This window comes from Phocoena sinus, chromosome 3 (assembly GCF_008692025.1).
Source record: "Phocoena sinus isolate mPhoSin1 chromosome 3, mPhoSin1.pri, whole genome shotgun sequence".
Classification (NCBI taxonomy): Eukaryota; Metazoa; Chordata; class Mammalia; order Artiodactyla; family Phocoenidae; genus Phocoena; species Phocoena sinus.
In genome coordinates this window covers 121253156-121281108 of record NC_045765.1, presented here as the reverse complement: position 1 = coordinate 121281108, position 27953 = coordinate 121253156, and the positions used below count along the sequence as shown (strand labels likewise).

General features: G+C 35.9%; 2 protein-coding genes across 3 annotated transcripts in view; both read right to left on the bottom strand.

Moving 5' to 3' along the window:
- ADAMTS6 (ADAM metallopeptidase with thrombospondin type 1 motif 6) overlaps positions 1-20295 on the bottom strand; it is a 279851-nt gene extending 259556 nt beyond the window's left edge. Inside the window, exons 1-3 of one of the 2 annotated variants that reach the window (XR_004349428.1) lie at positions 19666-20295; positions 12430-12804; positions 9878-10242 (exon numbers count right to left, since the gene is read on the bottom strand). Coding sequence is in view for 1 of the 2 variants with exons in the window: in XM_032629020.1 (XP_032484911.1) it covers positions 9878-10242; positions 12430-12526 (462 nt within the window). In the remaining variant the exon portion in view is untranslated. Of the gene's footprint in view, positions 1-9877; positions 10243-12429; positions 12805-19665 lie in introns of those variants that run through there. The other variant, XM_032629020.1, reaches the window with a different exon arrangement.
- The window catches only part of CENPK (centromere protein K), a 332401-nt gene that overhangs the window by 259556 nt on the left and 44892 nt on the right, over positions 1-27953 (bottom strand). Inside the window, exons 10-12 of the transcript XR_004349429.1 lie at positions 25732-25776; positions 12430-12804; positions 9878-10242 (exon numbers count right to left, since the gene is read on the bottom strand). The gene's annotated coding sequence lies outside the window, so the exon portion shown is untranslated. The remainder of the gene's footprint in view (positions 1-9877; positions 10243-12429; positions 12805-25731; positions 25777-27953) is intronic.

The following is a 27953-nucleotide window of genomic DNA, read 5'->3' as shown; positions in this document are numbered from 1 at the left end:
CTATACTCAGCAAAACATTATATAAATTTTCCTATTCTTTAAAAAGGATGTTTAAATACCTTTACATGCTATGCCCTGTACTAAGCATAACACATACATTATTTCCTCTAATCTTCCCAATAACGATGTGAGGTAGCAGAGACCTCTTGTATGTTCACTAAGACTTATTTCCTTTCCAAATTGTGCACACAACTTAACTGACTCCTATGCGTTTAGGTATAGCTTTGTAACTGAGTTTTAGCCAATAGAAAATAGGCAGAGTATATACCACTTTCAGGCCTACCCACCGAGAACCTCTCCAGTGGAATTCTCTACTCTCTCTGAGAAAAGACCTAGGACAGGTGGAAGCCAAAAGAGAAAGAACATGGGTCCCTGACTGACCTCATGGAAAGCTGTCCAATCTAGACACACATAAGGTAGAAATAAACTATTGTGATAAACTACTCCCATTTAAAGTTTTATGTTACACCAGTATATATGTCCTTAATTCATATATGTCCCATACATCCCCATTTTGTAGATGAAGTAATAGGTTCAGAGGTTAAGAACCTGCCCATCATTATACAGAGGTAAGTGAAGGCACTGGTATTCCCACAAAGCTCTGCTCTTATTTACAGTATTATACAGCCTTACATCTATTTACTTAGCCAAGTCCTACTTAGCTCAGTCATAGCTCCTCTTTAAAACTTTTTTGAGTCCAACTGCAGTAGCATCAGCCTCCTCTGATCTCCAACAGAGCTTATTATTGGTATCATTTATTTTTAATTAATTCTATTATGCTTTGCTACATCTCAGGTCTTGAATCTGTATTTAAATTTGGTATAACTTTCCAACTGCATGTTTTATTTTCCCAACCATACTATTTGCTCTCTTAAAGAAAGGGTTTCTTGGTATCAGTTACACCCATAGAAAATGTCTCATATGTAGTATATACAGCAAATAAAATTTGCTGATTAAAAGAAATGAGATAGTAAGTTATCTACACCAGAAACAAGAACTTCCATCCTTGTCTAATAGTGTTTTCCTAAAAATGGCACATGTGAGGATTGTTCTTAACCCAACTAATTTACCCTGTAACACTGGATAAAACATAAACTCTCTGAGCGTATTTCCTCAGCTGGAAAAATGAAAGGGTTGGTGTAAATTAGTGGTTTTAAAACAGCACTCTAGGGAGCCCTAAGGGTTCCATGGAAGTGCCCTTAGGGGACTGCCCCAGACAACAGAGGTAGACCTACATGGCTTGGATTCCTGGGATTAGGAATCAGCTGTGTTTTTATTAATCTATATATTAAGTTTCCACATAACATTTCATTTGAGAAAAGAATTTTGCCGATTTAAAAAGAAAAAAAAAGCTAAAAACCTCTGGTCCAGATAATCTCTAAGATCCCTTTGAATCTAAACCTCTATGATTCTGTTTAGGGAAATTCATGCTAAGTACCACATGCTAGGAAAGAAAAATAAGACATAATCAGAGTTGCTCTAACTTACAGATGAAGTTGGCAGCCACCTACATGAAATGAGCTAAAGAATGCAAAAAACAAAAAAGCAGACCTAGGGCTTCCCTGGTGGTGCAGTGGTTGAGAGTCCACCTGCCGATGCAGGAGACGCGGGTTTGTGCCCCGGTCCGGGAAGATCCCACATGCCGCGGAGCGGCTGGGCCCGTGAGCCACGGCCGCTAAGGCTGCGCGTCCGGAGCCTGTGCTCCGCAACGGGAGGGTCCACAATGGGGAGAGGCCCGTGTACCGCAAAAAGAAAAAAAAAGCAGACCTAGTCACTTCACATTATTTTCACCACTGTTTGCTTTACTTTTAGGATATTAGTCCCTAAATTAAATGCAAATACTGACAGGAATAATATAATATGCCAGTAACAAACTCTAATACCTGATCGTGAATTACTTTACCATCAAGATTAACAAAGTAATAGCAAACTGAGCAAGGCTCCTGAAGAAAAGAGGGTGCATGCAGAAGAGAGGGCTTGTATAAGAAGTTTTGATAAGTGTCTAGAGTACTGCCCAGAAAGGGGAGAGCACTAAAGTCATGTGATGCTGGACTATGGGCAGAAGATGTCAAAAGGTCCTCAGCAAAAAACTCAGGTTGCTGGAGAAAAACAGAGTCAGAAACTTGGTAAGTAAATAAAATCTCTAATTTCAAGAACGGAAAGGCCCTGGAAGAAAATCCAGTGTTAGGTACTCTGTAAAATGTTTACACTCATTATCTCATTTAATCTTAATAGCTCTATGAAGTAAGTACTACTATCAGGTCTACTTGGCAGATAAGAAACCTACACTGAGCAAAGCTAAGTAACAAATTCACTCAACTATCTTTGGAGACTGGACTCTTAGCCACTATAATTCCCTTATCCTCTGAGTGTTGCTTCTTCTTCTTTTTTTAAAATTAATTAATTAATTTTGGCTGTGTTGGGTCTTCACTGCAGCGTGCAGGCTCTCTAGTTGCGGCACGTGGGCTTAGTTGCGGTATGTGGGATCTTAGCTCCCTGACCAGGGATCGAACCCAGGGCCCCTGCATCGGGAGCACAGAGTCTTAACTACTGGACCACCAGGGAAGTCCCCTGAGGGGTGCTTCTAACTTTGTCTATTCATTCACCAAGTATGTTTTGAGTGCCTATCACATGGCAGGTACTGTTCTAGGTGGTGGGAATACAAAAGTGAAGCAAACAAAGTTCTGGCTCTATCATGGAGCTTACATTTTCGTGGGAAGAGGTAGAAAAAAGTCATTCATTCATTATATAAATAAATAATCAATCAGGTAGTAAGAAATGTCAAGAAGAAAAATAAAGCAGTAAGAGGACAGAAAGTCATCAGAGGACAGAGAGAATTATATAAACTATTTAGGATGGTCAGGAACATCCTCTATAATAAGGTGATATTTGAACAGAAACTTTAATAAAGTGAAGGAGCGTGCCAAACAGATATCTTGGGAAAGAGCAGATCAGACAGTGGGAATGGCAAGTGCAGAGGCAAAGGGGTAGGAGCAGGCATGCAGTATTTGAGAAACAGCAAGGAGCTACTGTGGCTAAAGGGAGGGAAGGGGAAAATGATTATGAGATTAGAAAGGAGCTGGAGGCCAGATGATAGAGGACCTCAGTTAGGTGGGAGTCCCAGAAATCTGTGCATGCTTAGCAAGAGCCCTACTCCCACTTCCCTCAGCATCTCCACTCACCTCTACACTGCTGGCCTCTGGACCATCAGGATCTCATCATGCCCCCTTGCCTTGTCATGCCAGTCCCTCCAAAGTGCCCAAGGTCCATCCCCTGGATTCTACTCCCCATATGGTTAAGTACATCATGTTTTCTGATCCCATCTTCTACTTCCCCCCTTCACCATTTAAAACACTTCTGCTGTACCCTCTCAAATTCAAGGTCAATTATATACAAAATCTCCTATACACTCAGCCTCATCTGTGAATGTTCACTTCATCTTGCTCAAACAAAAACCTGAATCTCCCTAGATAACATTCTTTCTTCCCTGTAATCTTCTGGAATGGTGGCTACTTTCTCTCCTACATACCTCCTATTGGACCTGGAGGTAGGGTTAAGAGTTCTTGTACTCATTGCCATTTCTAAACAATTATCCCTCTCTCCTCCAAAAAAAGAAAAAACCTTACCACTTTCAAATCCCATACCATCACCTTCTCCCTCTGCTAGCTGTAGTTATCTACTGACCCAAAGTCACTTTCCTCATTCCTCAAAGATCTTAGCTTCTGGGTCACTGTCACCCTCTGCAATACCACTCCTGAATAATTGTTGACTTCAATATCTTCTTATATCATTGGTTCTTAAAATTTGTGTGTGTGCACGTGCCCTGAATCCCTCTGAAGGTCTAGGGGTGAAGCCTGGGGACCACTTCTCAGAATAATATCTTAAATGCAAAAGAAATATATAGGATAATAAATAAAACCAATTATAATGAAATACAGTTATCAAAATATTTTAAAAATGTAATATAGTAATACATATGCCTTTTTGTAACTCTTTAAATAAGAAGCTTTGCAATAGATCTAATAACTACTATAATTTCACAATAGTGATTAACATAAATAATATTTTAAGGGACCTGCAAAAACTGTAACACAATATGAAAATATCATTTCTATCAAGACAAAGTTACAGGTACTGCTATTACTTTACTGGCTTGTTACCTATATTGTTAACTGAAGGAAATGTTAAATTTCACTTAAGAATTAGTAAAGATAAAGATGAAATTTTCCCCATTCCAGTTAACAAACCCCCTGAATTCTATCCATAGACCCCAGCTTAAGAACTACTTACATAGATGGTCTCTTCAATCCCTGTCCTCTCACTTCCTTGGCTTCCTCTCCTTTGAATATCTTGTCCATCTTACCTTAGACTAGTCTTGCTTTAAATCCATCAACACAAATCTCAACTGTGTCCTTGACGCTTCATGGCAATTATACTATGTTTCTCTAGTTCATTCAGTATCCTGCTCTCTGGGATAAATATTTCATACTTTCTCCTCTCTACTTAATCCCCTAACACCTCATCTTTCCATCTTCCATTCCAATAGAAAACAGCACACAACCTCCTGCAAACTTCTCCAACCGCAAATACCAACCTACCTGCATCTCATGTCCATATGTTCTATATTATTTCCTGTTATTATGGATGAACTGTCCATTCTCCTAGATAAGAACAATTATTCGATTTATGTAGATGATTTCATCCCTTCTCGCCTATCAAAGAATTCACTCCAGAAATTTCTCTTCTCTTTACACAATCATTCTCATTTTTATAAAACAAAATGATAAAGACTCCCACTTCTGCCTGCAGCAACCGATCATTTCTTGCTTTTCCAAAAGTCCTCAAAATAATTGTCTATATATTCTTTGCTCTTCTCCCATTCCTTTTTTTTTTTTTTTTTTTTTTGCGGTACGCGGGCCTCTCACTTTTGTGGCCTCTCCTGCTGTGGAGCACAGGCTCCGGACGCGCAGGCTCAGTGGCCATGGCTCACAGGCCCAGCAGCTCCGCGGCATGTGGGATCTTCCCGGACCGAGGCACAAACCCGTGTCCCCTGCATCGGCAGGCGGACTCTCAACCACTGTGCCACCAGGGAAGCCCTCCCATTCCTTCTTAAACCTACTCGCATCAGGCTTTTGCCTCTTTTCCAAACCCCACTATGACTTCACCAAAACTGCTTTTGCCAAGGTCGTCAATAACTTCTTCACTGATAGATTCAATGATTGGTTTTCAGTCATACTCTTACTTTGACTCAGCAGCATTTTTCCCTTGAAATACTTCCTTCTCTTAGCTTCTAGGATATTTGCCTGGTTTTCCTTCACCTTCTTACTCCACTGTTCTTTGCTGTCCCCTCCACATCTTTCTGACCTCCCTAACCCCTTGGAACACCCAAACGCTCAGTCCTTAGACCTCTTATTTATTCTATATATACTCTCCCTTAAGCAATTTCACATAATCTCCTGGCTTTAAATGTCATTTATATTTATATAGATGACCCCCAAAATAACTTCATAACACACATCTCTCTCCTGAACTCCAGGCTTGGATACCCAGCATCCTATACAATATCTCAAGTTTAACATGTCTAACTGAAGCTATGATATATACCACCCCCCAACCTACTCCTCCTACAGCTTTTCCATCTCAGTTAATGTCTGAGTCTTTCTCATCTCATGTGATGGCTGCTATTTTCTTCTAGTTGCTCAGGCCCCAAGCTTGGAATCATCATTGATTCTATCCTAACTGTGTCCTCTAAAACCTAACAACTGGCTCCCAAGTTTTCTTTCTAACTTCACCTTCCATTACTCTTCCTCTCTCTCACTTAGCTCTAGCCATGGTAGTCTTCTTGCTGTTCCTCAAACACTCTCAGATCAGACCTTTGTACTTGAAGATTTCCACCTGGAAATCTTATCCCTCAGATGTCAGTATTCCTTTCCTCATTCCTTTTAAGGTCTTTACTCAATATTTTTTCTACATTAGAACTTATCAGTATCCAACATATTATGATTTTTATTTATTTATCTTATTGTGTATCTCCTCCACTAGAATGCAAGCTATACAATAACAGCGATTCTTGTTTCGTTCACTGTTATACTCTTAGCACCTAGAACAGTGCCTGTTACATGGTAGGTACTTATAAGCACTTGGTGAATGGATGAATTAATAATGGAAAAAGTAGAGAAGCAACTATGAACATAACTAAATGAATAGAAAGTCTAATGGGGTCATTGGTCTTTTTTAACTAGGTTTATAGTCTTTAGTATCTTAGAGAGATAGAAGAAAATCATTTTTCATCAAATAAGAACAAAATATGAAGAAAGAAACAATGCAGGAAAAATCTGTTGAAAATTAGAAATATGACTGCTACAATTTGTAAATCAATTAAAGAAAAAGAAAGCAAAAGTGGGAAAATCTCATAGAACTTAGAACAGAAAAAAAAGGGGGGAAAGAGAGACAAGAGAAGCAGAAAACCAACTACAGAATGGGGTGGTGAGGGACAAGGAGATAAAATCACTAAGGAAATATTTTTTAAAATTTCTCTAAGTTGAAGGAGGGTCTTTAAATTGAAATCACCCATCAAATACAAAATAGGGGTCAGGAAAGAAGACCCACAGCTTACCACATTATTTATAAAATTCTTGAAACAGGAAGGATAAGGAGAAAAGCATATCATATTGAAAAAAAAAAACTTTTAAAAGAAGAGGAAAAGAACAAGAAGCAAACTTCTATCTGCCACCCAAAATGTATCAATGCCAATTTTTTTTAGCTCTTTAAATCTTTTCCTAAGATATAAAACCATAGAGATAAATTTGATACCCCATATTTCCCTTTTCCAATTCTACCATCCATGGTTCTGAAGGAAAACTATTTTTGAACCTAGAATTCTATATCCAACTAAATTATTAACCAAACATGAGGGTAACATAAAGTCACTTTCAAATAGGCAAGGACTCAGAAATTTTACTTCTCAGGCACCTTTTCTGAGGTAATTACTTGAAGATGTTCTCCAACAAAACCAGGATGTAAACTCAGAAAGAAGAAGATGTGGAACTAACCTAGGAAAAAAGAAATCCCAAGATGAGAGAAGTGTAATAGCTCAAGAAATTAATTAACCCATACACTCCAAGAAAAATGCCTCCAAAGAAGAATGGAATATATTCCAAGCAATAGGTATAAGGACTAAGGAACTGGATGAAACTGATCAGTTGGTAAAGAAATCATTTTTTTTCCCTCAATAAGACAAAATAAAAGTAACTAGAAACTCCAGAAAAACAAAACCTAAATAAGAAAGCCATGGTTCAAATATAAAGCAAACTAAAAAGTAACATTATTTTAAACAACTGATAGATTATAATGTTAGGAATTTTTTTCCATTGAGTAGTGCAAGCATTGTAAAACTGAAACTATGGGTAAGAAAGTATGATTAGAAAACACTAATGATCTCTACATTGAAAACTATTTTATATAGAACAATTAAAAACAGAATTGATTAAAAGGGGCCTTAGAAAAGTGGGATTTTAGAAAAACTTGTTTACATATTCCATTTGATTAAAAATGTAACATGATATAAAATAAGAATGAAGGCGAGGGTTACTAAAACTGGTGGGTAAAAGTAAGATGAAGAATAGGATATTTACATAGTATCTGCTCACAAAGTATCTGCTCACAAATTCCTTATTAGTTGCCAAGGGGAAATAGTAACTAGTGGACAAACCTGGCAGACCACACCTAGATCGAGCAACATTGTAAAGCAACTATACTCCAATAAAAATTAACAACAACAACAAAAAAGTGAGTCAACATGGACCATGCAGTTTCAATAGGAAGCAAAGTAAAACAGGTGTTAACGAATAGAAATAAGAGAATAAGACACACAGAAAGCCTCAATGAGGATGAAAAATAGATGAATGACACTTTGCTATCCCCTTAAGTATAGAAAAGTTTCCATTTACAACCTTCTCACTTTTGCCTCATCAACATCTTTCACCGTTTCATCAGTAGTCACTTACATCAGCAATTCTCAACTGTTTCCAGAATTAAATTCTCTTCTAAATTTCAGAGTTATATTTCCCAAAAGCCAACTAGACATCTTTAACCTTTATTTCTTCAGATTCTTCACATTTACTATATCAGAATCACTCTCTTTATCTTCCTTTCTAATCCAACATTCTACTACCATTCCCTTTCTCTGCTAGTAAGTTCATGTACAGCCTCATCAAAAAGAGAAACCTCAATCAACTTCAATTACTTTCTCTCCTTCATCCCACACCCAGTTCAATGATATTTCAATTTTTAAAAATATTATTAAATATCTACTATGTACTATATGCCAGGGAAGAAAAATTAATGACACAAATCCTATAAATTTTCTCACCAAAATGTGGTTCAAATTCTATCTTCTCCATTCCCAGTGCCATAGTCTTGCTATAGGCCTTCATTATCTCCTACATGATCTAACTCATCTTCATATTTCCAATCACTCCTCTTCCCTCAAATCTCACAATGGAATTAGTTTTTTTCCCCTAAATCTCAAATCTGTTCATTTCACCACCCTGTTAAAATTATCAATGGCAATAATTAATGTTAATGCCAAATTTAAAGAGCTTGGTCAATGACTAGGAACAGTATTTTTCTATTGTACTTAACAGCAAATGTCATTTTAACATGTAAGAAGTTTTAAAACAGATTTATTTTGGATAATTTATCTTTATTCAAAAAGATAAATCTCTTTTGTATATAAAGCTTAACACTGCTTATAGAGAAAGAAGCTAGTGAGGAATGTATTCAATGTGTCTATTTTATAGGAATTAAACCCAAATATTAAAATCTAAGTAATCATTTTGACTTATTAATAGTTAAAGAAAATAGATAATCTGAGCAAATTCTTATATATACCTATAGTGAAAATTTTTCTCCACTGGGTGGTTCTTAAAACTCCTTCCAAATTTAGAACTATTTAAACCCAACTCTAATTATGTAGTTGTTTATACTGAAGTAAAAATGAGGATATGGATGTGATAGAGTAAGGAAGAAAAACAATTTGTGAAAATGTGAGTTGAGCATCAAAATGTGTGTATTCTTTTAAACAGATAAAGCTTTAATGGAATATCTATACTAGCCTGAACAGGATAAAAGCAGTAAAGGAAGAGTGAACTAGAGGAAGTAGAAGCAGAAGAACATGCTTTGTTCTACAACCATTACTATGTGCCACCTTGAACTATGTATTTACCATTAGACTAGAATGGACTCAAATGCCCAGGCTAGAACCTATACTCTTGAAATCCAATTTCTAAGTAAAATAAGATTTATTATCAATTGTCAGATAAATATAGGGAAAATTATTTCATAAAGAGGCATTGATATAAAAGATTTTCCTTCAAGAACTTATAAACATTAAGTAGGTCATACGTAATTTTAAGCTATGTTGATTACCAGAGAAAGATAGTATAGAAAGAGACCTAAGGAGGCAATCCATGTCATGGTTTCCTGCCATAATATATACATACATACATACAATACCCTTAAGCTCCTCATAATGACTGAGTTTTTTATATGCATTAAGGATATCCTATATGAACAGAAAAATGTAACTCTAAAAGGAAACGTGAGGTTTCATTCATTCTTCTACTAATAATATGGGGTTTTAAAATTTGTTCTTACTTTGAAAAGTCAATGCAAACATTATGAAAAAGATTATCAAAAGCAAAGGCAGCAGAAATAACAAAAAATTTTAGAATGTTACCTTCCCTAGATAAACTGTATATATATATATACACACATATATATGTATGTATGTATATATTTTATTAATCTGAGGAAAGACATTTATATTGTGAATTTATTTTCCCATCCGAAATTTAAAATTATAACATCTACTTACCAACCCAACACAGTTGCTTAAAGCCACTTTAGTTGTACTACGTTGATCTTGCAAGTATCCTGTGTAATGACAGTTGTCTAAAAAATCATGTTTCCACTGGGGTCCATCTTTCCCCCAATATTCTACTGTAAAATGTTTGGACACAAAATCTGTGTTGAGAGTCAAGTTTAGGTGAAAGTGCTTGCCATAGGCTGAAAGTTTAAAAAATAACTTAGATACTGCCTGTTGTGGATCGAAAGGGTCCATACTCCGTCTTCTCCTGGAGTGCTTATCATTCTTCACAGTAAAGCTGAGAAAAGCTCCATTTTGATCAACCCTTATTGGAATAGTTAGCTGGTAGTGTTCTAGATAAGTCAGGAATTCCTCTTTGTAATCACAAGGCAGAGAATCCAGAAAAAACACATGGAAGAAAAGAAAATTTAACAGAACAAAGAAGTAGCAGTATAAACAACAACTATATTGCTTAAAACTATGCATCATTATATGTGAGGTATGGACAAAAAATGTTATATTAAGCAAAAATGAAAGAGCAGAAGTTTAAAATCTCAAAATGAATTAAGTTCTAAATATTCCATTCCTTAAAAAAAATTCTAAAATTATTTTGAAAGGCTATTTTTCTTTTTTAAATCTAATTTTAAAGACATGAATTCTAAAAGCTAAATTCTACAGTAAATATGAATATTTTATATTGAAACAAAAAACAGTGAAAAGTACACATACGTAAAAGAACAGAATTTCATTCAGATAAAATATGTTTATGAAAGTTATCCAAAAGAGTTTATATAGAATCTCTACAGTCTTGTAGAATTTTTTTCTTTTTTTTAAAAATTATCAGTCACAATGTAAAATACAGCAGCCACTTTGGAAAACGGTCTGGCAGTTCCTCAAAAAGTTAAACACGGAACTACCACCTGACCCAGCAATTCCACTCTTAGGTATTTTTACAAGAGAAATGAAAATGTACATCAACACAAAAACTTGTACATGAATGTTCATAGTAGCATTATTCATAATAGCCAAAAGGGGTAAATAACCCAAATGTCCACCAATTGACGAATGAATGAATGAATGAAGAATACGTGGTATATTCATACAACAGATTATTCTACAACAGAAAGGAATGCAGTACTGATACATGGTATGACATGAATGCCTTCATAATCAAAGTTCATTATCTAATACTATAAAAACACTATGCTAAGTGAAAGGAACCAGTCACATAGAATTCCACTTATATAAATATACAGAATAGGCAAATCTCTGCAGAGAGAAATAGGTTAGAGGTTGCCTAGGGCTGGGGGTAAGTTGGTTTGGAGGGAACTGGGGAGTGACTGTTAATGATTTCAGAGTTTCTTTTTTGGGTAATGAAAATGTTCTAAAATTGCTTGTGATGATAGTTGTACAACTCTGTGAATATACGATAAACCACTGAATTGTATACTTTAAATGGGTGATTACATGGTATGTACACTATATCAAAATAAAGTTGTTTAAAAATTATCAGATTGACAAAAAATTCAGAGGACTATTAAATATATTTTCCTCACTTAGGTGTACTAAATATTACCAATCTACCTTCTTAACCACATCTTCCTTTAGCTAAGTTTATCACTAAGGTGGAACCAAATGTCTGCAAATTGCTTCACTGTCTACACATGAAGTTCATCCACAAATATAAACTCCCATGAAACCATGACCAAATGGAAAAAAAACTGAAAAATAATATTTATTTCACTTCTCATAAATAAGAGTTCATATTAAATGCTATGGCTTTGTTGATCTACTTTGAGAGCCACATTTTGTACATATGGACTTCTAGATATATACATCAATCTATAATAGCCTTGAAAATCTGGCTCATCAGCACCAAAAAAATGAACTATACATTCATGGGAGGAGAATCCAAAAGGTATGCTTTCAATAATTCCATAAGAATTGGACTGGTCCATGGAAAACAAAATGACCTTCACTCCTGGGACCTCTGTTAAGATCTTTCCTATGATATGAAGTTCAATTTTACAGATTAAAATTATAGGGACCTATGGGTTAGAATCTGAAAAGTTAAACTTCTTATAACTCTTACTCTTTTATCTAGTTTCCAGTCCTTATATCAGCATTCTTAAGTTTGGAAACATATTTTTCCACTAAGGGTCCATATTAGAAGGATCTTATATCAGAATTTGCCTGCTTTCTTGCTCTTTTGCAAGAAAAACCTTTGGATTCCTTTTGAACATGAACTTGCCTGTAAATACTGGCAATGAGTAACCCTATTAAAGTTTAGAATTCAGAAGAAGAGGCCTAGGTCTATCATCTTCTAAGAAAGACCAGTCAACTCTAAAATGCACTGGATATTAAATACTAGTAGGACAAGTCAAACAAACTCTTTTAGAGTCATTAACATTTATGAAACTAGCACTGAATTGACACAGTAGGCCTCCGCTCCCACCAGCATACATCCCAAAGAAAACGTTCATCCAAACTAAATATTCAGTCTTTTCTTGTAAGATAAATAGCAACGTTTTTTTTGTCAGTTTCAAAAGCAGGAATCCTACCTTGAGAACTGTATGAAAGCCTGTGGTCACTATGAAATTCCGATGAAGCCATGACGAGGCTCAAAATCCAGGTCAACGTCTTCCACAAAATTTCCATAATTTAGAAAACTGGATGATTTTTTAGAGGGCTACCTATGCGCTAGAGAGTCAATACCATGCCAAAATCGAAGCATAACAATTTTATTTCTTTAATACTTCTTGCAGATTAGTTATTAGATATTCCACTGTTTAACGGGTATTTTTTCCCAACATCCTGTACTTTCTTCTGTATCTGGATTCATTTTCTCATTCCAAAATGAAAAAGATAATGATGGTAAAATTTTCATAAGCAGAGCATTAGGCTGATCAGTCACTAAAGTATGGCCATTTTTTAACCTAGAAAAAAAAAAATTTAAGTTAACTGAAAAATATTCTGAATGGACAGATCTATATTGTTGAATGCTTGCCAAAGGACACACTACAAAATAACATAATTAAATCAAACCATTTTGTCCTTTATAGCTTAAATAAACATTCACAAGACTAAATACCAAATTAGAAACCTAAATGGTTAGCAGGATAATGCCAAAGCTACTTAATAATCAAAGAAGGAACCTGAAGAGGATTATAAAAATTCTTTTTAAAACTTTGAAGATAACAATGTATGGGTATAGTGACTAACCTTTTGATAAAATAAAAACTAGGCTGACTTTACAAAGATAATTTTGTGAAAGTGATAAACAGTATGTGATTGCATTCCTTAACATGCTTTTCAGTACACTGCTGTCCAGAGATTGATTTGTTGCTTTATGAGGCACCTATCTTTTTTTTCTTACAGAGTAGATCTACAAATACACAGTGGCATTAAGCAGCTGTCTGTGAAAACTCAGTAGCATAAACTAAACTTCTGAAAAGATGAACCATATTTACTGTAACCCTTGACTTTATCTGGAAGTCTTTTATGACTCATAAAGCAACACATATGAGACAATTTAAACTATCTAGAATGTAACTGTAAAGAAAAGTAGTTCATTTTCTGAAAAGAATTTTTAAAAATTCAATTCAGGTATCACAACAGATTTCATGTCCAATCTCACGTACTTTTCTTTCGACTTACAATTTCAGAGTCCATGAATTCACATTTTATACAGAACACTGACATACTTGGCTACCTAATTTCCCAGCACATAGCACTTTAGAATAAAAAAATAACAAAAGGACTAGAAACTAGCTCAGTAAAAGCACAAACGTGACAAAAAAAGAGGAAAAACTACAAAGTAGTTTTAGAAGCCCAAGCAATACAGTTGGAGCTAGAGACAAATAGCCCTTATGTAGCTTAATAGTTCATATTGTATATTACGACTGTGGTACAGCTGAATATCTGATATTCAAAGTACTATGCCTGAGTCAGGAATAAAAGGTTAAATTACTTTTAATAATGTAACTTATTGTTATGACAGAGAAGTATACAAAAGATACTAGATTTTCATCCCAAGACCCTAATACATGGGATTATCATATAATAAATCCTTACATATTTGTTGATTGAAAAAAATGGATGAGTAAATTAATGAATTAATAGTGATTAAAATAAAATCAATTTAGGGATATTAAAGGATATTTAAGATTAACTGTAAACTTAACTTATTTGGAATACTTCATTCCCTATAGTGCTAGAAATATTATTACAACATATAAAACAACCACAACCATTTAAAGTTCCTTACATCTGTGTCTATAAGTTATTAAACTGCTAAACCTTGGAAAAACTAATTCATTAATCAAAAACTGTTGTTTTACAATGTTTTAAAACTGATGTTATAATAACATGGGGATAAGAAAAGATTAAGACGCAATCTTTGCCCTTTAGGAGCTCATAATCTAAGAAAAAACTCAAGACAGGCTGATATATGCCATAATAAAGTTATAAAAGGTATTAGAGGAGATCAGATGAGGGAGATGACTTCTGAGTCTGATGGGTGAAGGAAAGTTTATGAAAAAAAGTAACATTTCAGATAGACTCTGGAAGATGAACAGAATTTCACAAGTCAAACTTCTGGGGGCAACCATTACAAATTAAAGAAACAGAGTCCACAAAGTCTAGATGGAAAGAAAAAAATGGAAAATATTATTAGTAATAATAGTAAGTTTGGTTCCTATGCAGAAGACTAACAGGTAATAATATCTAGAAAGGTAGTTTAAGGTCAGGTCCAAAAATAAAGAGAACTTTAAATATATGTTACTTCTTTTAATATTCACAGCAATCTTGTAAAGCAGGTATTATTGCCCCTGTGTCAGGAAGATGGCCCCAATGATCGTTCCTCCTAAAATCCATGCCCTTCTGTAACCCCCTTCCTTTGAGTAATTTGATCCTAACTAATATAATACCTCAAAGGTGAGGGGATATCACTTCTATGATTAGATTACAAAAGATTCTGACTTCATCTTAACAGTAGACTCCCTTGTCGGGCTTTGATGAAACAAACTGCCATATGGAGAGGCTCACATGGCAAGGAACTGAGAGCAGCCTTCAGATAACCACTGGCTAGGAAATGAGGCCCTCAATGCAATAGCTTGCAAGAAACTAAATCCTGAATATGTGAGCCTAGAAGCATATGCCTCCCCAATCAAGTGTTCTGTGGTGACCTTAGTCCTTGCCAACACCTTGACTGCAGCCTCGTGAGAGACTCTGAAGCACAAGATAGAGCTAAGCCATGCCCAGACTCCTGAACCACAGAAACTGTTAGTTAATAAATGTGTGTTGTTTTAAGCCACTAAGTTTATGGTGATATTTTTTGCACCAATTGATAACTAATACAGCTGCCAATTTACAGGTAAAGAAGTTGAAGCTCATAGTGGCCACATAGCTTGAAAACAGCGGAGCCCAGAGTCATACATAAGACTATCTGACTCTAAAGTCTAAATTCTTTCTATTATATCATGCTTCCATTTTAAGTCACTGTAACTTAAATATACAATAGCAGTTGCATATAACCAGTATCAAAATAGATATTCATAAATGATATGTTAATTAACATGAAATTTTAAGCAACTTGATACACAATAACTGTTTCATCTCAAAGTTTCTTCTACAATGATTTAGGCAAAACAACAGGCAGTATATGTCTTTTCACAGGCAGGAATCTATAAAGAGATTAAATCACACCGTCATTCAATAACAACACAGTTGACCCTTGAACAACATGTGAGCCAGGGGTACTGATCTGCAAAAATCTGAATATTACCTACAGTTGGCCCTCTACACACATGGTTTCTCCATAATAGATTCAACCAATCAAGGATAGTGTATTATTGTAGTATTATTATTGAAAAAAATCCTTGTATATGTGGACTTGCAGTTCAAACCAGTGTTGTTCAAGGGTCAACGGTAAAGAAAATAATCCAGTTATCTTGATTCCCAACCTACTTATGTACAGTCTCCAGCTCCTTAACAGTTGCTTCATGAACATTTACTCTTCTTTTTTTTTTCAGATCACTTGAGTGTTTTGCATAAAAATGTCTGACATTAAGTGAGTCCCTCATATACTTTAATCTTCCTTTAAAGAGGAATATATAATTAACACATTCGAGTTAATTTCTAGTAGTGGTGACAGATTTGTACTGAATCACATTCATCCTTTTTTCCTATTTTCCTGGGCTCTGAAACTGACAAACTTACAATATAATTACCTGGGTTTAGGGAACAACTCTTTTTTTCCCCTTGAGAAATTTCCTGCTCTTCACAGTTTTTTAACCTCCACTCTTACCATTACTAGCACTGTCCTATAAACACCCAAGTTAAGTAAGCCAGTAGCCTTGAAAGAAAAGTTAGTATGTAACTACCTGGTCAAAAGTACAGTAACATTTGATTTAAGGACCTGCAGTAAAAAGAGCACTGATGCATAATAGAAAGGGCAGGAGCTTTGAAGTTAAACAAACCAGAGCTACAGTCTTGGTTCCACCACTAGCTACAGTATCTGGCACATGGGCACTCAATAAATTGGAGTTTCTTTCTCCTTTCTCACTCCTTCCTTCCTTTCCCACATTTTTCAAGCCTCCAATGCCAGTGAGGAAACTTAACAATAAGTAAACGAGTGGGCTCAAGTTCAACTAAAATCAACAACAACTACCATATCTAACCACTCTTAGTTACCTACACAATAAAAATGAAAGGGTGAAACTACTTTCTGATACCTACTGAAGAAGTTAATCTGGACATCATAAACAAATATGTATAGGTACTAACGTATCCAGATATAGTTTCCAAAATTCAGATTGATATTAAAATGGTACATAATTACCCAGAAATCATAATGCATTAACTCCTTACATTGTATAGCAGAAGCATTAAGCTGTGGAAAGCACAAAGGTTTTGAGTCCTGTCTTGACTACAGGTTACTTAACTTTTATAGATGAGATGTTTCCTAGATTACACATGATGTAAAGTGTTCACATACTTCATTTTAATGGTTAAAGAAATATTAGTCCCCTTCGCCTTGTTATCTGACTCATCACTTTTCAAAGGCCTTCCTTCAAAAATAGTTTCATGTTCCTCCTTCCCTTAAATGTGGAATGGTTGGATATGATGATGGAATCAATCAACTAGATTGTATTGTCTTTTAGAGCAAACAGTAAAGAATTTAAGTCATGGTAACTGGGCTTACAACTATTTTAAATTTGAAAACAGAATCAAAACTTCCACTTTACATTGATTTCACATAGGCGTTTTTCCCTAAGACAAATGCACCAACCAGTAGAGTTTAGGGATCATTTAACAGCTTCCATGGATCAAAGCTACACTAAGTAGAAATAAGATCAGACAACTTGCACTTTAGTGATTCCCTCAGTAGTCTGCCCTTGTTGAAGGGTACTTACTTGTCTTTTTCCTCTATCATCTTTACTTCCCACTCAAATGATCTAGGAGTAGCCAAGTAACAATTTCCTTTCATGAACTATCATTATGGAGCTAAAGAACATGTATAACATCCTTCTCGACTTCTTTCATTCATCTTAACTCTGGATATTTCTTTTAAAGCCGATTTCGTCTTCACAGAGGAAGCAACAATACTATGCTTCCTTCAGGTACTCAATTTTTATATGTGAAAATTAACTTTTCATCTCATTTTCCATTTATTCACTCAACAAATATTTATTGTCACCTACCATATGCCAAGGCTTGAGGTACAAAAGTTTCCAGATATAAATTTTGCAAGATTGGTTTCCGAGGAAAGGTACAGTTAAAGAAACTTACTAACAAGAAAAGCAAATACGCCAAAAGCAAAAATACAAAGTATTATTCTACAAAAATCAAGGCCCAAATTACATATAGTCCCAAACTGTTTTTTTCCAGATGGCAAGTTAAATATACGTTATCCGTATTATAACTTCTCTCCTGAAAAACAGAAACACCTTTTTCTCTTGACCTTAGCTCAAAATGTTGATAATCAGCTATGCCCTTTGGTAGAACCAAGAGAGCTAACCACTTCTTCCACCTTTTACTCTTCCCCCACCAAACGTTCCAAAGAATGTGCTACTAACTCTCTTAATATGTTAACTCTCTTTATTCTCTCACGAAAGTCACACATAAGGTAAGATTTGGCATAGAGGCCCATCCACTAGTAGTTACTAATGGTTGCCAAGGAAATGAAGAGGAAGTGGTAAAAGTAGACAAGAGTAGGAATTAATCTTACACATATTGGCCCAGTCATGAAAAATATTAAAGTATTTTAGGTCTTGAGGGTAGAGGTTTTTGCCCTTGAGAATCACAAAAATATTAATACCACAATACAGATTTCATTTGCCGCCATTTGTGAGAAATGAATGAAGTTGATTTGTTTGAAATCAACTTATTTGCCTCTATAGCTATTCCTTAAAAGCCCAAAACACCAATGATCACATATAAACACTAAATTAATATAAACCAGAACTGCAGCTACCACTTTGGTGAAACACAGGAAAACAATTATCTCTCAAAATTAATTTTCTCAATTTCAACTACACCAGTTTTATGTTACCTTTCTTTCTCTGTCATGAATTTTGAGAGCTATCATTCACACATCTAAGTTTCAGTCTAATCAACATAAGCTAAAAAAGGAAAGGAAAAAAAAATTGCCCAAGAAGTTTGAACCTAAAGGAATATGTTGGAAATCACACTCCAGTGTGTTTTTAAAAGTTCCAAGCAATAGTTCAGTTTCCCCTTTCCTCCCTCGTTCTGCACACCCTCGCCCACCCACCCCCATCCCACTTCACCCAGACAGAGGGTAACAGTCTGAGCTGCCCTGGTTGAGTTGATCCTAAAGTTAACATTCAGCAGCCCATTTCCAGACAGCAGCGCTAAATCTATTTGGATAAAACGCGTGTGACCCAGACAGTTGGCATTTGGCCCAAACGCGTTGCACCGGCAGCTCAAATAAAAACAAGAGTAAGAAACTCACTCTCTTGTTCCCTCTCAGTGCGCTTTCTCACTCTCTTGCTCTCTTTGCCTCCAGTACAACAAGGAAAGAAATTACCAAAGACAGGAATTGTAGTACACATTATCTGAAGGCAGCTTTCCAATAAACCCTCCAGCACAAACCCCTCCCCAATCTCTGAACTTTGATCCCATATACCATATATACAGACATACCCGATATTCAAGGCTCCGGAGGGTTATGAGTCTAGCACGTCCCAAGTGGCCAAAAGTAAATCAAAAACACACATTTCCATCTCTTTGATTAGCTTATTAAGAGCTTAACATATCTAGAGCATCGGGACTATAGCTACCACATTAATTCTGCCCTCTGAGCCCAGGCATAAAATATGCACTTGTCTGACTACTTAAGACACTGACTTGAAACTATAAAATGCAGAAGGTTTTTCTTTAAGAAAACTGAAAATCAGATTAAAATACACATCATTATTACTTTCCCGATTACTATTTGGTGATTAAAGACCACAAAAATCATCATCAAGTCATACTTCACAAAACATGTCTATTTGTATAATAAACGTATATTTTTTTGCATCATAAAATATTTGCAAGACCCAGAATTCTCCAACCCCCGACTAGTCTGGAGTTAAAAGATTTCTATCTGTAAAATGAGTTCAGTCAAGCTCACTCATTGCCATTTAAAAAAAAAAAAAAAAAGAAAAAAAAGAAAAAAAAAACCACACAGAAAAAAGTTTCCTACGCGTTATTCGGAAGACAAGCAAAGCACAAGTTTTAATTTAAAAAAAAAAAAAAAAAGGTTTCATTGAATATTGTGAAGTCTTCCTTACCGTTTTCATCTTCAAATTCTGATAAAAAGTAAGTTTCAAACAATAGAGATTGCACTGGACGACTCACGTACTCCCTCTCCTCTTTTTTTTTTTTCTGCCCCCCTTTGCAAAGCCACAGCAGTGAGTTAGTTATTCTGCAGCCAGAATAAAACCCTATAGTCTGGCTAACCCGGGCTTTAGAGAACGGACTTTCCGATTTGGCAGAAAAAGAGATGCCTTCAATACATCCAGGCTATCATCCTGAGATGCTGCCTTTGCAAACCCCCTTTCTCTCCCGCACCCCCTCCCTACAAAAAAAAGGGGGGGGGAGAAAAAAAAGAAAGGAAGGAAGGGAAAAAAAAGACTTATTGGGGGTGGAAGTGGTGCCCTCTCTTCCTGGACAGCTTAGTGCCTTTGCTATGCAAATAACATGTGAAGAGCATCAAAAGGTATCAGGAGAAAAGAAGACAAGAGGAGCAGGAAGGGCAGCAAAGTTTTGTTGAAGTAGCCCTAGATCTCACTACCGGCCCCCAGCCAACTTGAATTGCAGCAGTAGAAAATTTTGGCAGCTTTTCCTCGGAGGCAGAGCACACTGACGTCAGTCTGCAGATGTGCCGGGCTGCGTCGGGTGCGCATGTGTCCTGGGTCGTCACGTGGAGGGGGAGGGGAGGTAGAGGTACAATCGGGGTAACCAACTACCAGCCATTCAGAAGGGTTTAGACAATGTCAACTTTTCCACCCTGTGAATGAGAGAAATTCTGGCCCTTCTAACCTCAATCCCCTTCCCCACTCCGCCTCTTTTCCTCCTCCTCCTCTAACCTCTTTTAGAAATTCTAGCCTGGTTTGTGATTAGTTGTTTCTTGGAAGAGGGAAGGGGGAGGGAGGATGAATGGCTTTAGATGAACTAATGTCACTGTTAAGATCTGTAGTGCCCTTCTCCGTGTATTTTTTTTTTAAGTCCACGCAACAATAATGTTAAAAGTTGCACATAAACAGTGTCTTTGAGGAAACTATAGTAAACTTCAATCAGTGGCAGATTTCAAGACTCGGTAGCTACATGTGCACAAAATGCCTTTTTTTGTTTGTTTGTTTTCTAATATACCTCAACAAGTAAAATTGCCACCAAAAGGGAAAGTAGACTAAAATAAACTAAGACCAGCACACTTTCCATCTGATTACTGACTTCAGGTTATGCGGGGCTTTAGAAGAAAAAAAAAAAAAAAGTAGAAGTGGGGGAGGAGGGGGGGCGGGGGAAGAGAGAGAAGCTTGCATTATTTCCAGATGAGGGTGAGACTGGATGGTGTTTTAAAGTGCAACCGGGGAAAGCTACAAGTGGAGCGCATTTTTTTTAATACAGTATATTGAATGAAGCTTCAATGACTGCCCAAATGAAAATAAATCCTAAATCAGACCCCAAGGTGGGGGGGGCAGGAACCCTGCTACTATCTCAAGATAAACAAACAAAACCTCAAAACCGGTTTTTCAAGCTTCCCAATCCCACCCCTCCCCCCCAACTCCATACACACCAGCTGCCAGTCCATACTTTAAGGATAAAACACGGCTACTACGTAGCACTTTCACTTTCATTTGCTGGGAGAAAGCTACTAGCATTAAACTGTGGGGAAATGCCCAAATATGTTTTCCATGTCCTAAGCAAGCAAACAAAGTCTGGCACACAAATCGGAAACAGGAAAAAATGTGAAAATAGCTCAGGACAAATGTTGCCTTTCAGCGGTGTAATCTGCTGCATCATTTATCTGCCTCTACGGTTGAGAGTAGGGTAGGGAGAGGTTTAAGAGTTTCCGAGGGGGGGGCGGGGGGGAGGGGCTCGGAATCGACGCCTTGAAATTCCAGCAGTTAACGCCAAGTCAATTTCCGATGGCCAGAACCAGAAAGGGGAATTGGACCGGAGGGAAGGGGACAGGGAGGAGGACCTTTCTGAATACCAGCTCTTAAGTTTCAAGCTTCTGTTAACATTATTGCTTATTTGATTTTTTTTTTCTTCCTACACCGGAGGTAGTAGGTGTAATTCTTCTGGTGAATACATGAATAGTTGGCTAAAAGAAGGCATGAATCAGACTGAGAACATCCAAGAATACAGTTATTTCCATTCTTTTTTGAGGACTGAAAGGGGAAAGCATCTGTCCACAGTCAATAGTCCTCACCTTGACCTTAATCTGTAGTATCTAGCTCAATTCTATTTAAAATGTAGAAATATGACCTGTGGTTGGAATTGACAGTTTTAAATAAAGGTGATTCACATGGAGAGATATGGATATAGATATATAGATATAGATATTTGCATTAAAATACACAAGATGGCTAATCTCATAGCAATAGTTGTAAATACTAAAAATAAGTGTGGGCACAGAGCTGGTTTAGCATCAAACCACCCTTTAAATAGTTGCTGAAACATCCTTAATTTTTAAAAACTGGTAGTAGATAGACATAGCCAGCAGAGAAAACTAAAATTAAAGTGTGAGTAGTAATCATCTGTATAAGCTGACTGAAAAGTTTTTACTCTCAACTAAGACAAACTACCTTAGGAAGTAGCAGCATTGTAAAGGAAAGGAGCTTATTCAATGAGAAGTGGACTTTGGCTAATTACTTATTCAAAGAGTGCCATCCTGCGTCTAAACAGAGTAATGAAAAATTTCCCAGAGATTCCTTTTCTCCAAATGACTAAATCAAGAAAAACTATGAGTAAGGGTGAAAAATTATCAGCATGAGAAATGATGAATTCTCAATCTAACTTTGTATGTGTGTATACGTGTGTGTGTAAGTGTACATTTTCACTACATTACAGAAAATTCAAACACATTCAAAAGAAGAAAAATAGTACAATGAATCCCAATGTATCCATTATCCAGTTTCAATAAGTGTCAAACCAGACCAGTTTTTCCCCATTACTTGTTCCACCCCACTGGATTACCTTAAAGCCAATGTCAGATAACATTTTGTTGCATCCATTAAATATTTACCTGTATTTCTAAAATATAAGGACTAAAAAAATAACCACTACTATACCACTATGACTCTTAAAACAATAATAATTCCTTAATTTTGTCAAATATTAGATTTCCTCAATTGCAAATAAAGGCTTAAAAAACCATTTTTATTGGAATCAGGATCTATACATTGCATTAGGTTGATCTCTTATGTCTTTAAAAACTTCTTATTGAAGTAGAATATTCATAAAGTACATAAATATATAATTTGATGAAAAGTTTTGTGTAATGAATTTTCACAAACAGAACCTGCCCATGTATCCGTCTAACTCAATCTATTGGCTCCTCCTCATTTCTTATCTTGCAGTACAAATGCTATATTAATATCTTGCCATCCTAATATTATATACAGCACCTCCGTTAGCATGGAAGTGTTTTAGTGCACTACACAGGCATTATTTCTTAATTGAATTATATGAAACAAATTTAAATCAAACCCTGAATGAATTTAAGTTGCAATAGAAATTGTTTGAAAAAATTTTCCTCCAGCTTTCCTTCTCATTCTCTGTTTAATTAAGAAATGAAGGGGGTGTGGGGGTGGGGGAGGAATGGACTGGGAGTTTGGGGTTTGGTAGATGCAAACTATTACATATAGAATGGATAAACAACCCGGTCCTACTGTATAGCACAGGGAACTACATTCAACATCCTGTGATAAACCGTAATGGAAAAGAATAGAAAAAGAGTGTATACAATTAAAGCACTCACCTCTCAGTGGGAGACACCTTGGCTTTAAAAAAAATAATAAAAATAAATTTAAAAGAGAAATGAAGATTATGGGCAAAGTGGAGGTGACAGGAAACCCCCTACCTAAAAAAAGCTTTGCTATCAGTCTTTAGAAATCAAATTAAATATAAATGAATGGGCCCTTTCAGTAAATCAAAGATGGAATAAGTGGAAATATGGGAGAGGAAGGAACTTGTATATATGTATGCCTGAATGCATGTGTGTATTTATTTCAGAGACTGAAAAACAGAAAGGCAGAAGAGACTGAGAGTCAAAGAATAGGGACTGAGAACATTTTACAGGTAAGAATAAACTTCTACCTTACAATTTTTAATATATTAGCATGCACTTTAATTTTTTTTAGTTAAAAACCAAGGCATATCTTAAAATTAGACTGTTCTCTTATATTTTCAGAAAAAAATGAGATGAAGAATTCTGATTTTATGCTTGTTTGAAATTATTAAATTGGAGCAGGTGACTATCTCTAAAGATGATGAGTTTTGAATTTACCTCCCAGACATTAAAACCAGATTCAATACACAAAATATTTTATTCTTTCAATGAGACTGGATTTGAATTTGACATAGTTAAAGTAAACATTTTCTAATCTTTTGAAAGACTATTATAGGGTTTCTTAAGTAATGTGCAAAGGCTCAAAGCATAAAGGAAAAGATTGATAAGTTTAAATTTATTAAATGAAAATTTTAAAAACATTAAAAAGTGAAAATATAAGCCAGAAAGTGGGGGAAAAATTTGTAACACGTATAAATGAATCATAATAAATATCGAGAATATTGAAGGAACTCTCACAAATCTATAAGGGACAGCCCCAAAAAAATAAAAAATAAGAAAATGGCATAAACAGGAGAGTTGCAGGAGAAAAAACCTAATGACGAATAAATGAGAATGAAATGTTCAATTTTGCTAGCAATCATGGAAATGGAAATGTTTCTCTTTCATCAGAGTGGCAAAAATGTTAAAATTTGATAATAGCAACTGTTTGGGAGGATTGGGCAAATGGAATATCTAGTATATTGTTTTTTGGTTTTTTTCTTTCTTTTTTTCTTATTTATTTATTTATTTATTTTAATTTTTATTTTATACTGGAGTATAGTTGATTAACAATGTTGTGTTAGTTTCAGGTATACAGCAAAGTGATTCAGTTATACATGTATCTATTCTTTTTCCAAGTTCTTTTCCCATTTAGGTTATTACAGAATATTGAGCAGAGTGCCCTATGCTATACAGTAGGTCCTTGTTGGTTATCTATTTTAAATATAGCAGTGTGTATATGTCAATCCCAAACTCCCAATCTATCCCACCTACCCACCCTCCCTCCCTGGTAACTGTAAGTTCATCCTCTAAGTCTGTGAGTCCGTTTCTGTTTTGTAAATAAGTTCATTTGTATCATTTTTTTAAGATTCTGCATATAAGTGATATATGATATTTGTCTTTCTCTGTCTGACTTAACTTCACTTAGTATGATTATCTCCACGTCCATCCATGTTGCTGCAAATAGCATCATTTCATTCTTTTTAATGGTTGAGTAATATTCCATTGTATATATATACCACATCTTCTTTATCCATTCATCTGTCGATAGACATTTAGGTTGCTTCCATGTCTTGGCTATTGAAAACAGTGCTGCAACGAACATTGTGGGTGCATGTATCCTTCTGAATTATAGTTTTCTTCATATATATGCCCAGGAGTGGGATTGCAGGATCATATGGTAGGTCTGTTTTTAGTTTTTTAAGGAACCTCCATACTGTTCTCCATAGTGGCTGCACCAATTTACATTCCCACCAACACTGTAGGAGGGTTCCCTTTTCTTGACACTCTCTCCAGCATTTATTGTTTGTAGACTTTTTGATGATGGCCATTCTGACTGGTGTGAGGTGATATCTAACATAGCGTTGATGGAAGTGTAAATTAAGTGCAAACACCACAAAGAACAAATTTGGCAATATCTAATACAGAGGAAGATGTGCATCTTTGACCCAGCTATTTCATTTTTAAATATATAACCTTACAAGATTCTTGCACATGAGAATCCCCATTAATAATTAAGGCAACACTATGTGTAGCAGTGAATAAATGGAAACAACCCAAATGATTATCAATAGGGGACAAAAAACAGCTGTGATCCATTTCTACAATGGAGTATTATTTGGCAGTTAAATGATGAACAAAATCCACACATGTCAACATGGGTAAATTATATAACATTAATTTGAAATGCTGCAATAGGATACATTATGATTCAAACTGGGATAGGCTGTATATATATGATAATTTATATAAAGTTTTAATTATAAATATTTTTAACACCAAATATATATTTCAAACTTACCAAAGTATGCAGAGGAAGAACATATGGTATCTTGATTATAGTTACCTGGCAGAGAAAGAGAAGAGGATGCAATTAAGGAGGAGCACAAAGTGAGAATCAACTAAATCTATAAAATTTTGTTTGAGAAACAAAATAACCTGAATTATTATCACAAAATGTTAACACCTGCTAGTACTTCCCTGGTGGCTCAGTGGTTGGGAATCCGCCTGCCAATGCAGGAGACACGGGTTTGAGCCCTCGTCTGGAGGGATCCTGCATGCCACAGAGCAACTAAGCCCATGTTCCACAACTGCTGAGCCTGTGCTCTAGAGCCTGCAAGCCACAATTACTGAGCCTGTGTGCCACAACTACTGAAGACCACACTCCTAAATCCCGTGCTCCACAACAAGAGAAGCCACTCAATGAGAAGCCTGCGCACCACAACGAAGAGTAGTCCCTGCTTGCCACAAGTAGAGAAAGCGCACGAGCAGCAATGAAGACCCAATGCAGCCAAAAATGAATGAAGAAAGAAAGGAAGGAAGGGAGGGAGGGAGGGAGAGAGAGAGAGTGTGTGAGAGAGATAGGGAGAGAGGGAGGGAGAGAGAGGGAGAGAGAGGGGGAGGGAGAGAGGGAGAGAGAGAGAGAGAGAGAGAGAGAGAGAGAGAGAGAGAGAGAGACAGAAAGAAAGAAAGAAAGAAAGAAAGAAAGAAAGAAAGAAAGAAAGAAAGAAAGAAAGAAAAGAAAGAAAGAAAGGAAAGAAAGAAAGAAAAGAAAGAAAGATATCACTGAGCTAACAGCAAAGACCTTGATATGCCAATAGCCATTGCCTACTCTTTAGCATTGTGTGAAGGGCAAAGAAGTATAAACATAAAAGGCAAGGTTCCTTCCCCCAATAAAGTTACAGACAAACTGCAATAAGTTACATAATTTAGTGACATATATTGTAAGTACTATGGGTTCCAAATAATAGAGAACTCAGTGAAATCTAAATAATGATTTTTCGGACATCCATGTTGAGAAATCTCGTGGTCAATTTTATAGTGCTTACTTGATCTCCCAACAACATTCAATTCAGTTGATCACTCCCAACCTCTGGAAATCCTAATGCCCAATGTGATGGTATTAGGAGCTAGGGCTTTTGGGAGGTGCTTAGGTCATGAGGGTAAAACCCTCATAAAAGGGATGAGTGTTCTTATAAAACAGACCACACAGAAATCCCTCAGCCCTTCCACCATATGAGGAGATAGCAAGAAGTCACTGGCTGTGATCCAGGAAGAAGGCCCTCACCTGACCATGTTGGTACCTTGATCTCAGACTTCCACCCTCCAGAATGGTGAGAAATAAATGTCTTGTTTATAAGTTACCCAATTTGTGGTGTTTTCTTAAGGCAGTCAGAATGAACTAAGAAGCTCTTTCTCCTTGCTTTTAAAAACAGATACTTATTCTAAAAAAAAAAGATATTTATTCTCTACTATGAAGCGTCTCTTAAGTCTTTTTACCAATGTAATTTTTAATTGGGATGAATGTCTTCTATTTGTTGATTTGGGGGCACTCTTTATATATCTCAGATTAGAGTTCTTTGTTGTAAATAATTTCTCCCATTTTATGGGTTGCCTTCCAACTCTCTCTCAAGGTGTTTTCCTTTTTTATAGACAGAAATTCTGAATTTTAATATCTATTTCAATTCTTGTTCTTTTATGTTTAGAGCTCTTTATATTCTCCTAAAGAAAATTTTTTTGCCTACTTGCTATACATTTTTTTCTTACAAAAAAGCAAAAGTCATTGGTTTCTTTATAGTATGCAATGGTCCTGAAGCAGAAACAACCCTTTGCTCTGCTGCCATTAACAGTAAGAACGCATATCATGCTCCAGTCAAAACACTTTATACCCTAAGATAAGCCAAAATTAAGAGGGAAATCCTATCTCATCTTCAAAAAACCTTGAGTATTTCCCCCAAATTAACTTCCTACCAAATTTTTATTCCTTACTTCTGCAATACTGATGCCTAAAGATACATGCATATGATGATGTAAAAAAAATTGCTATTTTTCCCCCCTATGAACAGGCTAATACAAACTTGGTAACCCTGTAGGGATTTTTCCTTTAAACATAGGTTGTATTTTTTAATTTGAATAGCCAGATATTCTGAAGTATGATATCTTCGCAACATCTTTTCCAGAAACACTTTTTCTTTCTAAATGTCTTCCTTTCATAACTGACATTAAATAAATTGACACGTTCAT